Genomic DNA, 14,122 nt, shown 5'->3' on the forward strand with positions numbered 1-14,122 from the left:
ATAGATTTTAGTGTGTGGAAGGACTTGTAAGCTTGGTTCTGGTACTGATCACAAATTCCTGGGATCTTTAATCTTTACCTTATGTCTACCTGTCTGAGTCACTATTTTGCACCTGGCAGTAGTTGTTGGATCTCACAGTTCTTAATCATCATCATCATCATCCTCATCCCACAAACCTGAAGTCTGCCCACTCCTGCCATAAATGACATGTTTCATTATTTTCTAATTTTCTGAATTTGAATCTTGGTTGGCTCTACTGCCAAATTCCTGATGACATCCCTTCTATGCTGAAAATGGGCATTTATTTTCTATTTCTTAAAGAGTTAAATTAGAGTCAGTATGGGAAAGGCTGCAGTTTTTACTCAATCTGAGATAGAAAGACAAAAAGGGAACAGGAGGCAATGTCACCAACAAATTCAATTTAGCACCACGTTTTCTAATGCATCCCCAGAACGTTGGCCCTCCACGGCAATCAATACCTTAGCATTAATCTGACAGATCTGATTGCATTACCTTTGCTAGGGTTGCATGTAATGTAAAACAGCAGAGAGAAACCAGCCTCCCCACAGCCTGTTTCATCATGAGGCAAATGTCATTACACCCGTCTGTTTTCATATCTTGTACCTGCAGTGCCGGAGGGATCGGGGAAATGAATCTTTCACAGTGAGAGCCTGGCATGCATGGGTGTTTGCTTTCCTTAAACTCTCTTCATGATGAAATGAGAGAGCATTTCAACTCATGTAAATTTCCCCCGAAGGATCTCAATGCCATTTGGAGCAAAGGCTGCCCTTTGTCCTCAAACAACACCGCAAACTGATTTCTCTTCATATTATTAAAGCAGTTGGTTACCTGTGAACACAGTTCATGGAGAAGAATAAAATCTAATGAAAGGTTCAACTTAACTAACTGTGTTTATTGAAACTTTCAAAGTCTTACAATGTTCTTGGTTTAAACTCCATAGTGGCCACTGCAACATCCTTGTTCTGGTCCATCAATGACTTGAATCTTCATCTTTGCCAATGAGCACACATGACTCATGACAACGTAGGGTTGTCCATGGCAGAAGACAGGTGTAGGCAGGTAGATGCAAACTTGGGCCACAATCTTTCCCTGGCCTTTGTTGATGCTAATGGCAAAAGCCAAATAAATGGGGAACTGGTGGCAGTTGAACTGGAAGAGGAGAGATGAGTCAGAAGGTGGCAGGAAAATCTGCTTGCCCTTAGCCTGTCCAGTGAGGGCTTCCGGATGCAGACAGTTGTATTGCATGGCAAGCATGATGAACCTTGTGCCACTAAGAAGACTCCAGTCACATCCAAGTTCCTTAGCAGGAGGACCACAGTGCCCTTCTTCAGAGTCAATTTGCTTGGCAGCAAACCACTTGGGTTGAGAATGTATAGGAATTCTGAAGGGCATTGCACATTGAGCCTGACATCATCGCCAGTGACTTCATCTGCACTCAAGTAGATCCTACTTTTGCCTTCCATTCTATTCAATACCAAGTACTCATTCTTCGGACACAGAATAGCCTTGCCTGCATTATCATGTACAATAGCATTGCTAAAGTCAGTCCCATTGACAACACTTACAATGTCCTTGTTAACAATGAATGAGTCTGGGATCTTAATCATGTGTTCTCCAACAGACTGTGTAGGCAGGCTGCTGAAGGCGCTCATGACCAATGATACCCCATTTGTTGGCAAAACTATTGTGTATGGTGGTGACTTTAAGCAGACCTTGCCCATCATCCCACATAGCACCCAAACAACCATCATTACCCAGTCGGTCAAGAAATTCAATGCCTGGACAGTGTCACCAAATTCCAGCTTACTCACAAAGTGGAGAGTGAATCTGAATTTGCTGTGTACCTTCTGATTGTTGGTAATGGTACCACTGGGTTACTTTTAACAGTATGTGTCTCTTAATCCCTTCATGATTTATGTACAGCTCATATTTTACTAGCATATCATAGTACTTTGGCCTGGAACTGTGTTTATAAAAGTGTACAGACTTGTTTTGTTAAATTTAACAGCTAGTGACTTTCTTTCTGAGCAATAACTAAACTTTGACTGGGTTACTTTTAACTGTAGGTGTCTCTTAATCTCTTCATGATTTGTTTGCAGGCTGTATGTTACTGGCATATAGTACTTTGGCCTGGCATCTGTGCTTATAAAGGTGTACAGAGACTTTTTTGTGTGTTCGTATTTTATTTTGCTCTAATTTGCAATTATGTTTGTTTAATTATGCTTGACTTCTTGATATTAAAAATAAGAGTTTATAGTACATTGCTATAGAAGATAGCCTTAAAAAAAAGCTTTATGGACATAAATAAACTCCTAACTTTGAAATATAGTGAAAACCATTGTTATTTGTGGAATCTGCATGTCAAGAATTTTCCAATGAAGTATGTTTCATGAGCATCAGGCAACAGGAAGGCAGTCAAAAAGGGATAGCCAATTAATTCCCAACATTGAATTATATATCAAGATTGACTATAAAATAAGCTTTACACTCACATTCACATTCACTCTCTCAGGCACAACTGTAGTGGTGCATGCTAGAAAACATTCAGGAATCTTTGATAGCAGATTAATTTAATTTTAACTTTGCTGTTTAAAATTTGTATTTAAAATTTGTATTTCTGCACTGCTGCTGATTTTACCCTGTTTGTGCTTTTATATTCTATTTTATCGAATACATTTTATTTGTCTATGGCACAAAGGCCATTACAATCACAACAATAAAACAAGATGTCAGGGAACAAAACATCATATAAAGCACTAGACTAGGAGAAGAGGCTAAGATATAATAATAATAATAATAATAATAATAATAATAATAATTATAGCCCCTAGTGACAATAATAACAGAAGGTTATAGCAGGTGGTCCCCTCTGCAGTCTACGCCAGATTCCTTTAGAAAATTTTGGTGGATTTTTTGAGCTGCTGCAGCAAACGTTGCAACCTTGATGGTATTCATAGAATCATAGAATCATCGAATAGCAGAGTTGGAAGGGGCCTACAAGGCCATCGAGTCCAACCCCCTGCTCAATGCAGGAATCCATCCTAAAGCATCCCCGACAGATGCTTGTCCACTTTACTATAATAATATATTATTATATTCACTTTATTCACTTTATAATTTATTCAAATTATTCACTTTACTATAATCTGCTACCAGATCACAGTTAATATCAGTGGTGAGTCAACCCATTCTCGCTATCAGAAGGTATCCCAGAAAGCGATCCCTAATGTCTTTATACAAGGAGCAGTGTAATAAGTAATGTACTATGTCTTCTACCTCCCCTGCACCACAAATGCAAGTTCGCTGGGCATAGGGAACCCCTTTGTACTTCCCCTCCAAATAAGCTGTGGGCATTGTTTGGAAACGGAGGGCAGTAAAGGCCTTTCTGAGAGCAGGGAAAGTCAGATCTTGAAAACACTGCAGTAAGTATTGTTCTTTCTTCACATACCTGAACCATGGGGGAAAGGCCGGCAGCTTGGTGGAAAGTACATTTTCATGAGCACCTGTCTCAAAAATTCTATTTCTAATAAAAATATATATCGTGGACCAGAAGTTTCTGAGCATCCTCTGCACAAGACTGTGACAATACCAACCAGTTGCAAGCCCATCATGTTTTTATACCGTTTGTTTTATCTTGAATAAATTTTTGTGAACCATGCAGGGAGCTTCAGCTATTGGGCGGTATAAAAATGCAATAAATAAATAAATAAATAACCTTTGGATCTTGCCATGTGCAGCTTGTCTGACATTTCTGAGCTTTTCATTATAGGAATTATGAAAGCAGCAACTTTCTCCCCACCTCTAGATTATATTATATTACCCTGAAGAATATTTCTGTTCCAGGGATGGGGGGAGGAGGTTGTATAAGGTACAGAAGGATCTGAGACTTGCTGATCAGCCTAATTTTCTATTCACTTTGTTAAACTTTTCTCCTTACTTCAATCTCTGTCTCATAAGAATTTGTAGAGTTTTATGATTTGAATATCCTGTAACCCAGTAATGCCCAACAATTAGATTCTGGACGACCCCACCTGGCCCTGGCATCATTTCTTTTGAACAAGCTGTCCTCTTCCTTCCAGATTTGAAGCAACTGGCCTGGTCTGAAGAACTTCATGAATGACCTCTGACCCAAAAAGCACTGAGAAGAAACCCCCCTCTTAATAAGAAAAGAAACATACTGTATAAGGAAGTATCTAGAAGTATGGAACAAGACGGAGTAGCAAACAGCAAATAAAAGCTGTAACAAAAGATTCCAGGATTTCTGAGCATGCCTAATCAAGAATTTAATCCTAGAATTGGGGGTCAAGCAGGGACTTCCACCTCCTCCATCAGGACATTGGCTGGCAGGCATTTATAAAGGCCCAGGGTCTGGGATAAAGAAGACCTGACCTCCATAAAACTTTTCCAATTCCATGTCCTAGAGTAAAAGTCCTTTTGAGAGTGTAAGAAAAGCCCAGCTGGATCAGAGCAAAGCCCTAACTAATTCAGCACTCCCCATCCTGCACTCAGTGGCCAACTCTTCCCATAATGACTGCAGGACATGAAGATACACCTTTCTAGCTCCTCCCACCAAAGTGGTCTCACTAAACTGGCACACTGTTACCAATAGAGAAAGCTGGCAACTTGTAAGTGTTTCAATGCACGATTAGAGATGTGCTCCTGATTCCTTGTGCATGGTAAGGGGTATTTTGATATGAGTAAATTTGGCTCTGTGTAATAATTCATGAAATGGAGATCTGGCCCTGCCTTCAACTTCCTTTCAGGAATCTGCAATCACATGGATTTGGCTGTGCTTTTTCACCCAAAAGTACACTGTTGGCTTAGCCAAAGAAGCAATACCACCTGCTCACCTCAAATACTTTAAGTGCACGGGATGGCAATGACGTCTTTGCTCCTTTGAGTGTGAATAAAAGGTTCAGCATGGCCATCCCATCTTTCTCTTCAAAGACAATGGTTTCAGTTGATTCAGCAGCTTCAGAGGCTGCTGCTGCGGCTGCCGCCGCCGCTGCAGCTTCTCTCTCCTTTCTGGCATCTTCAATGAGACTCTGTCGTCTACCAATGAACTGTGGTGACTGTAAGAATAACACAAGAAAATAAAACATTTCACAAGAGCCAAAGGAAAAAGGCCTTCATCTCTTCCCACCTTTAAAAGCTGACTGAGTACAAACTAAGGCAGGCTTTGTGGAGAACCAGCATAGTCCATTAACCATGAACCTGAAAGACTTCAGTTCATCTACCAAATCAGCCATTATCAATGTGGATGTTCTTGAGCAAGTCTAAATAAGACGACTCTCTCCTATGACCCTCACTGAGTTAGGTTACTATAATATGGGTGACCATATTTTGGAAACCAAAAAGGAGGACAACATGGTCGTCCCCAAGGGGGCATGTCCAGCACCAAGGGGGCGTGCCCACCCGAACATAGCCTTGGTCACATGTCTGATTTTACAGAAAACATTTAAGACAAATCTGTTCTACATAACATCTTAATGTTAAAATCACTGAAATAAAGAACAAGTGAGAGATTCAATGTATCTGAAATTAACTTCACTCACTCCTACTTTTGTAGGTTTTGCTGTACTTTGAAGCTTTTGCTATACTCTGTGTGTTACATTCTCCCCTTCCCTCAAATATCTTTTCTGACTGTATCTTCACTCATTGCAAACTGCTGTTGTTGTTAACAGGGTTTGCTACTGCCCCCAGAGATGGCTAAAGCTCTACCTAAAAGCTATCATGGTGCCAACTTTCAGCTCTTTATCTTTAAAAATGACAGTTTAAAAATAATTTTAAAGCCTCATTTTTAAAAAAATTCCTAAAAAATCAATGGATGAACGGATCTGTTTCAAATTTGGTGTGGCTAAAGCTCCACCTAAATCCTATCATGGTACAAAGTTTCATCTCTTTAGCTTTAAAAATGACGATTAAAAAATAATAATTTTAAAACCTCAATTTTTAAAAAATTCCTAAAAAATCAATGGATGAACGGATTCCCCCCTCCCGGATTTGCCATAAAAAACCCAGACAAATCCGGGCAAATCCGGTCATATCGTCAACCTACTATAATATAGTGTATGTGAGGCTGCCCTGAAGACAGCTCAGAAACTTCCATGGATCCAAATTGCAGCTTTCCAGTTCTGCTGCCTGCTGAGTGCCTGAGTGCTGAACGTGACATTTTGGGTTTGGTTTTCTTCTTGTTAAAAGTCCTTTCAAAAACAACAACAACAACAATTCCTCTTCACTCAGCTTTCAGGCACTCTGCAGGCAGGAGAACTGGGAAGGCCCCAAAGAAGGAAGTCCTGCTTAAATCACCTTGGGAGCTTTTCAGAAAGCTCAAGGAGTCAGAGAGGACAGATCAGGATAACAATGATAAAATAAAAAGCATACACACACCACCGTCAGCCACCTCCTGACAGTAAGGCAACCACAGAAGCCCTGCACCCTGAGAAATTCCTCCCAAATCCCCCATGAAAGAGGTAGAAAAACAACTGGCTCTTTTGCAGTGAAACAGGTTACGAAAGGGCAGGTGGGGTTTCAACACAGCAATTCAGATACATAGCTTTATCACACCAGCGTTATACTGTGCAATCACTGTGAATTGCGTGCAAAGGACTCCGAAGTTTTCCAGTTTAAAATCTGTTTTGACTGTGAAGCACTCCCATCCATCCTGCTTTAATTGTGCTATAAAGGGAAAAGAATTGAGTAGTTTTTGAACAGTAGTTTTTGAGCAAATCATTTGTTGTTTTCTGAAAGGCCACTGATATGTTTAAAGAAAATGTAAACAAATGCTTACATCTGCATAAGCTTTAAAGATAAAGACATCAAAATTGGTACAGTAATCAATATTAAGGAGAGCTTTAAGCATACCAAATTTGAATCAGATTGGGTCATCTGTTGATTTTTAATGATTTTTTTTTAACATTTTCTCCCTTAAACCCTTTGCAAAGGATCTTAGGAGCGCTGCCGCCTGGGGTGTAATTTAGCAGCAACAACAACAACAATGCTAGCTTAGCGTTGTAGGGGATAATTTGAGGGAAACAGGTACGTGGGATGAAGCTATCATACAAACAAAGGGTTGTTTCCAGTGTTAGTCCAACTTAGAGTGGATCCATTAAAATGGATGAGACTTCAGTATAACCCAATGGGTGCAATCCATCCAAATGTCCAAATAGGCATTTCCAAAGTTCTACTATCTTAGAAAAATTAGCTTTATACTTTGCAATTGTGGGGGCTGACATGGTATTTCGCATCCAGCACATCTTTTGCTATGCCAATACAACTGAGGGGGGGGGGATATTCTCTGAGAGCTGCAACAGAATGATTTCTGAACTGAATTGAGTGGAGATCAGTACAGCCAAAATATAATAACGGATACTGCCTTAAGTATTTTTAAATAATAATATGGTATCATTCTCAATTACTCTGTCTGAGATGCTGGTGTTTTAGCCTGGGATTCCAGGCACATTTACTAGGAAGTGAATAGAAAAACACAACAACAAAATAACAGTGTAATGAAATGATAACATTCATGAATAACATTTCAGTAGAGTTTACTTTCTAGTGAATGTGTTTGGGATCAGCTTATCAGCAGAATTATTATGTTTTCTTCTGTCAAGCTTTTTAATAATCTTATTGCTGTCCCCTTATATATGATTCCATCTGATGAGGCTGCAAGGAAGTATGCTCAGTTTTTGTTTTTAACCTTTTTATCGTTAGCTGCCTTGTGACAACTTGCCCTAAAATAAAATAAAATAAAATAAAATAAAAGCTTTATGCTTGCAAAGCAGGTCTTTTCCCTAAACATACATCCATCCAAACTGGATTGCTGTGGTCCAGTGAGGCACGAGAAGTACAAACCTCTGCCTCAAACATAATCAACTCCCGCTGACATCGCACAGCCAATCTCAAGCCTGCAGCTCCATGTAAGAAAGGATGATCAGCAGATGTGATTCAGAAGCCTTCGTCTGCAAAGGAGCAGATTTCATTTTGCTTCTTTTCTCTGTGGAAAACCGGAAAAGATCCCCATTTTGCTCGGTAAGTCAAGACTTCTTTCGTTTTGTTTGCCTTCGTAAGTCGTTAGGAAGAAAGAACATGGCTGGGGGCAGACAATGGTTTTTTAGACAGTTGCCTGTGTGCGCAATCAATTCTTTGCTCCCACTTTCACTTCTGGTCATCATAACTCAATTCAGTTCAGAAATCATTCTGTTGCAGCTCTCAGAGAATATTTTCCCCCCTCAGTTGTACTGGCATAGCAAAAGATGTGCTGGATGCGAAATACCATGTCAGCCCCCACAATTGCAAAGTATAAAGCTCATTTTTGAAGCACCAGAAAAGCCCATAAACCCAAGAACAGCAACGATAGTGAGTCGAGAGCAGAGGCCAAGAGCTGCTCTACCTACTTGAGATCACTTCTCAAGGAATAACTGTCAGCCTTCAATCAAAATGTCTCTGTCGTGCTCACTGCTAATATGATGCTGATTCCTTGATGTCTTCTTTATCGTTTATTGTTACATTTCAAGACAGGAAGGTAATTTAGGTGCCACTTCAGTGTTTCATAAATAAGAAAATAAATGCATTCATAAATACAACAAATCCTTTTAAGCTAAGGTGACTTTAAATGGATGTGACTTTCACTTCAATCCGCTCCGTTTGCCACATCAAATGTCAACTTCTGTTTCTCTTGCTTTTCATACCAGCGCCCTTCTGAAGTTCTTCTCTAACTTGGAATGTTTTTAAGGAGCTTCCGCACGCAGTCAGTCAGCATGCAGCAGACCTGTTGCCCAAAGACAGCTGTTTTCTAAGCACGTCAGCAAAGTTGTATATTCATTGCTAACCCCTTACTCTCAAGTGAACTGGTTGAAATGAGGGTGTAATTAGGAAAGAATGCTCATCTGGCACAAATACATTAATTAATTGTTTCTGTGCCATTCCCAGTTCAAACACCATATGTGCAAAATGGATGCACAGTTTACAAGAAATGTATTCTTGTTATGTGCATTGTCGGCGTGGTACTGTTGGCAGTACAAGTGGGGTCAAACTTTGAGGTGTGGGCTGCTTTGTTTGGAAAGGTACTCCTTCCTTCCCTGTTTGGTTCTGGCCCTATCAAAAGTGTTGTTTGCAGGCTGCATTTGGATTTGAACCCTTGTTTGAGCTGGGGTCTGTAAGTGCTGTGCTCCTGAGAAGCGCATCACCAGAGGTTCTGTGAGGGAAGAGGAAGTGGGGACTGGAGTCTGTGAGGTCATCATGGTGTCCCCACCTTTGCCACACATGGACATTGTGGGAGCCTAATAACTGAGCCACTTCATCATTGGTGGATGGTACTGGAGTTGTGGGAATGGCTCTTGGTGTTCCTATGTCATTTCTATCAGTATTGGTTTGCTTTTCACTTTGCTGTTGGGATGGAATAGGATCATCAATATAGGGGGATTCATCCAAATTTTAGAGCGCCAATTAGGGAACTGGACCAACTAGCAAAACCTGGGTTCAAACCCATGCTCCCCCACATGCCTAGCTTACTTTGCAGGGTGGATGGGAGGCTAACAGGGGATAGTTTTCTGTGTGTTGCCTGAACTCCATGAAGGAAGGTCAGAATCAGGGATTTACATTTCAGATATTCTAACTTAGATGGGTTGGAAACTTGGTTATTATATCTTTTGATTCCAGTTTTCATCTATTGATCTTTGTGTACTAGTGAAAACAAGAAAGAAAGAGGATCTTAGGATGTATGCTTCTGAAATACACAGCATAGATTAAGAAATGAAAAGAGGGAGAGAAAATATGAAGATGGAGCAAAAGTTCAAAGCTCCTCGTTTTCTGAAATTGAATTTTGGGCCAAACTATATGTGGGCACTAAATTCTAGTTTCTAGAATAGTGCAAAAGAAAGATTGATCTGAGAATTCTTTTTAAGAGAAATGTGGTGCTTTTGAAAGTAAAACCTCATTTGTTCAATTAAACCCCAAACACTGAGACCCACCTCTTTCATTTATCACATTTTAAATTAAATGTAAATAAAGATGTTGCCATTTATTCCCTGCTGCTATTCTGTTGTGAAAAATCTGTTGAAAGTTAACATCAGAGCTTCACAAATTGGCTGGGATCCAAAGAGCTGGTACGGCTCCCACAAGAAACTTGTGGCAGGCAGGTGGAATTTTGGATCCCCTTATCATTTTACAAAGTGCTTTTGAAACTTATCTTGGATTTGAGCCATTTGCTGTACAAGTACAACAGTGCTGCAGGCTAGGTTTCATGGCTATTTGGATCCTGCCCCCCCCCCAACTAATTTCTTTAAAAATTAACAAAATTTACTTTCATGTCAGAGAACGTGCAATTTCCACTGAAGCTTGTAGTATGTGATGATCCAAAATGTGTGTGAATGTATGTGCATGTATGTGATAGGCAGAAAAAATTGGCTGTGGCTTCCTGTGAACATCCAGCCTCATCATATGCATGAACACTTTTATGCACAAAAGTGACTTCCATGTAGGAAATCAGCAGTACTGTTGTTCCAGAGTCAGCATGGAGATATTCATCCAAGGGCAGAATCTACTGGGAACTTGTTTTATCCAGAGTTCAGGGGGAAATAAGAGTTAGGAACATAGGAAGCCACCTTCTACGGAGTAAGAACATTGGTTCATCTAGCCCATTATTTTTGTCACTAACTCTCCAGGGTTTCAGGCAGGAACTTTTCCAGCCCTACCTGGAGATGCTCGGGATTGAATCTGGGACCTTCTTCATGCAAAGTATGTGCTCTGCCACTGAGGGCATGTCTACACTGGGTGATATCCTGGGAATCATCCCGGGATCATCCCTGTGCATCCACATGACGCACAGGGGGTCCCGGGAGCAGGGAAGGATGATAACCCCATTTCCTCGGTATATCGCCATACACTTTTTTCTTGGTTTTCCCTGCAGTCCCGGGATGATCCCAAGGACCGCGGGTGGTGTGGCCAGCTGTCCCGGCTTCTTCCCTCTTCCTAGCGAGTAGCGGGGGTCATCTGAGGGAAGGAGCCAGGATGGGAAGAGTCCAGGGCCATTGGGGGTGGGGTGGGGAGCAGGCTCAGGGCTTTTTTTTTAGTTTCTTCGACTTACTTTTTTGCTGGAGTGTAGGTGCGCTCCAGCTCCTGTATTCTTTTTTTGTTTGTTTGTTTTTTTAAAGCTGGGCACGAGGTCCTCCTTCCTTCCTGGACCCATGTGTGAACACAGGGGAAAGACCTCGCGATCAGCATATTGTGAGAGCCTCCCCCCTCCCTCCCGGATTGCCAGGAGGTATAGCCATGCCCTTAGTCATAGTCCCTCCCAAGTTAGGATCTTCCACAACTCCCATTCATTTCATTAGTGCTTACGCTGAAAACATTTCAGTGGAAGTCCTTCATGTGTCATACCAGATACAAAGTAGCTGTTAACTTTTTTTATTAATTAATAGATTTATAGACCATTACCCATGTTTAAAAACATCTCTACACAGTTAAGAAGCCAGTGTGAATCACATATGAAGAAGCCAGTGTGAATCAAATAATGAGAATCCATCCATTCACATTTTTAGGAAAGCTTTATTCAAGCATGAACAGAAGATTCCCCTACTGAAATCAAGGCATCTAAATAACAAACTGTGCAAAGGTTGTGATGGATGCACAAGCCATGTTTGCTTCCATGGACCTCCACTATTTTTCACCACCGAGCCCATTCAGTGCCAGGTTCTGTGCAAATTTGTGCGTGTATGTGTGTGAGTGCACACAAGTGTGCAACTTTTTGCATACTTTTGTGCAGATTTTTTTGCACACTGTAAAAAAATGCACACTTTTTGTGCACATTTTTCAAACTGTACACAAGTTTTGTATGCATCCACCCATATGTTTATGAACTTTTTTAAAGAAGTCATTCATTTTTCTTTGCAGGCTGTTCAAAAGTGTGCATTTTGTTGGATGTGTTTTTCCATTCCAAATAACATGTTACAAAGTCTGAAAATAATGGATTTTTGGACACAAAATGCATCTGATCCATGTGGATTTCTGCAAGCTGTGTTTTCGAAGAAATCTGTCAAAAACAAAGAAATCCCTCAAAGCAGATTCCTCACACATCCCTATGTTGTTACTGCATCTGCTGCTTAATAGCAGCTGTTTGTGCCTGTGGGGTGGGTGGGTGCAGAGTATAAGGCACATGGCATGCAGGAAGGGATTTTAATCCTTACCCATGCAGAACATGGTCACTACAAAAATGCCAACCCTGAAGCTATTATTTGTTGCAGAAGGGAAGGTGTTATTGGCATCAGTAGCAACTTCCCTCCAACAGCAAATTGCAAAGGGGGCAATTTTCATTGGGACTGCAGTACAGGAAGAAACCTGAAAGGTGCACTCCTATGCATGGTTAGACTGAAAAGGCTTGATTTCACACCGCTTGATTTCACACCGCTTGATTTCTATGCACTTGATAACTGGCAGCTGAGTGTGTGAACTGAGTCAATTGGACATATGATGAGTTCTGTCTTTGGCACTAGACCTGTGACATGTGAGTCATTGCTTGATGTTGCAGTCACCAAATGTCAAACATGCATGTATGAACCGTCCTAAAATCCCAGTAACATATATGGGGAATGTGGAAGGTAAGAAGTATGCAGGATCAAATCCACTAAACAACATGGTTTAAGGCAATGAAAAGCAATGATCACACACTCCCAAGCTGGTTAGCAATGTTCACATACTCCTAAGATGGCCTGAGACTTCAGATCAACCAGGTTGAGATACATCATCATCAACATCATCATCATCACATTTATATCCCACATTTTCCTCCTCTTGCAAGGAATCCAAAGCGTCTTACATAGCCCTCCTCCTTTCCATTTATCCTCACCACAACCCTGTGAGGTAGGTTAGGTGGAGAGTCATTGACTGGCCCAAAGTCCCCTAATGAGCCTCATGGCTGAGTGGGGACTAGAACCTGAATCCCCCAAGTCCCAGTCCAACACTCTAACCACTATACTACACTGGCTGTCAAGTTTTCATGGGGTTTTACCCTTCTCCTTGCATATCTACTGTATGCAAAATCCAATCTTTACTCAGATATGGAATCCCAAGCCACAATGGGAGAAATGATCTCCAATATTGCCTTGTACCATTTAACAAGTTGGTCTGAATACCCACAGTCTCACTGATTCAATGCAAAAGAAAAGAAAAAGGTCGTAGATTTTGATGGCACTTCTAATAGAACAAACCTCTGACTTCAGTGCTTCAGTATCAAAAGACCTGTAAGAAACACAGCTTCAGAGAGTGACTATTAGAAATTCACCCCTTTGCCATTATTCTAGAAGTATGAGAGCCTAACTCGTCTCATGATTCCTCTTTGTAAAATATATCATCGCCATTCCGTAATATTTTCCTGTAGCATCTTATTTTTGCATTTCAAAGTGACCTTTCTTTTCTCTTTGCCAGCTGTATCACCCTTGTGTAGAAATTATCAGCACAGTCCTTCAAATATTTCCAGCGGCTGGTTCTGTCCAGCCTCTGGGTTCCCCCTTAACAGAACGCTGTTCTAGAAATCAAGAAAGATTTCTCTTCCTGCGGTCCACCTGCCTGTCACTGCCAACCCATTTGAGCTGGGAGGCTGGAGGTGGCTACTAGGCTGGGAAGGGCGAGAGGGTTTCTGCTTACCATGATGGCCTCCGCTTGCTTGGAGTCCAGCTCTGACACCGCCCGCCGGAAGCCTTTGGCTGAAGCACTGGAAGAGTTTGGGGTTGGCATCGTGGCTGGTGCCCTGGCTCAGCAGTCAGCTCTGCTTTCTCTTCTCTGCCTGGGCTTTTATAGGGCAAGGCTGACGTCAAAGACCCTTTCCGATCCCCCTCTGCCCACCTCCCTCTCTTCTGCCTGAGGGAGAGAAACAGGGAGGAGGGAGGAGGAGATGCAGAGGAAAGGAGCATTTGTGTCCCATTAAATCTAATTGCTGCAAAGATTGCAGGCACCCAGCTTCCGCAGATCTAGCGCTGGTTCTTCTCCTGTGCCCCAAAAGTATCTGCTAGGCTAGATGCTTGCCCTGTGCTTGCCCTGCATATTCCTTACAACCAGCAAGAGTTAGCATAGCCCTGCCAAACAACAGCAGAGAAAGAGGAGAAGG

The 14,122-nt window shown here is 41.4% G+C and overlaps 1 protein-coding gene across 1 annotated transcript in view; it reads right to left on the reverse strand.

The window, feature by feature from the left end:
* Nucleotides 1–13,752, reverse strand: part of TH (tyrosine hydroxylase) — a 31,778-nt gene extending 18,026 nt beyond the window's left edge. The window contains exons 1-2 of the mRNA XM_063118750.1: nucleotides 13,663–13,752; nucleotides 4,872–5,093 (exon numbers count right to left, since the gene is read on the reverse strand). Of these exons, the coding sequence (XP_062974820.1) occupies nucleotides 4,872–5,093; nucleotides 13,663–13,752 (312 nt within the window). The remainder of the gene's footprint in view (nucleotides 1–4,871; nucleotides 5,094–13,662) is intronic.
* Between the last annotated feature and the right edge of the window lie 370 nt (nucleotides 13,753–14,122).

The sequence above is a fragment of the Elgaria multicarinata genome, chromosome 2, assembly GCF_023053635.1.
Source record: "Elgaria multicarinata webbii isolate HBS135686 ecotype San Diego chromosome 2, rElgMul1.1.pri, whole genome shotgun sequence".
In the NCBI taxonomy this organism is placed as follows: Eukaryota; Metazoa; Chordata; class Lepidosauria; order Squamata; family Anguidae; genus Elgaria; species Elgaria multicarinata.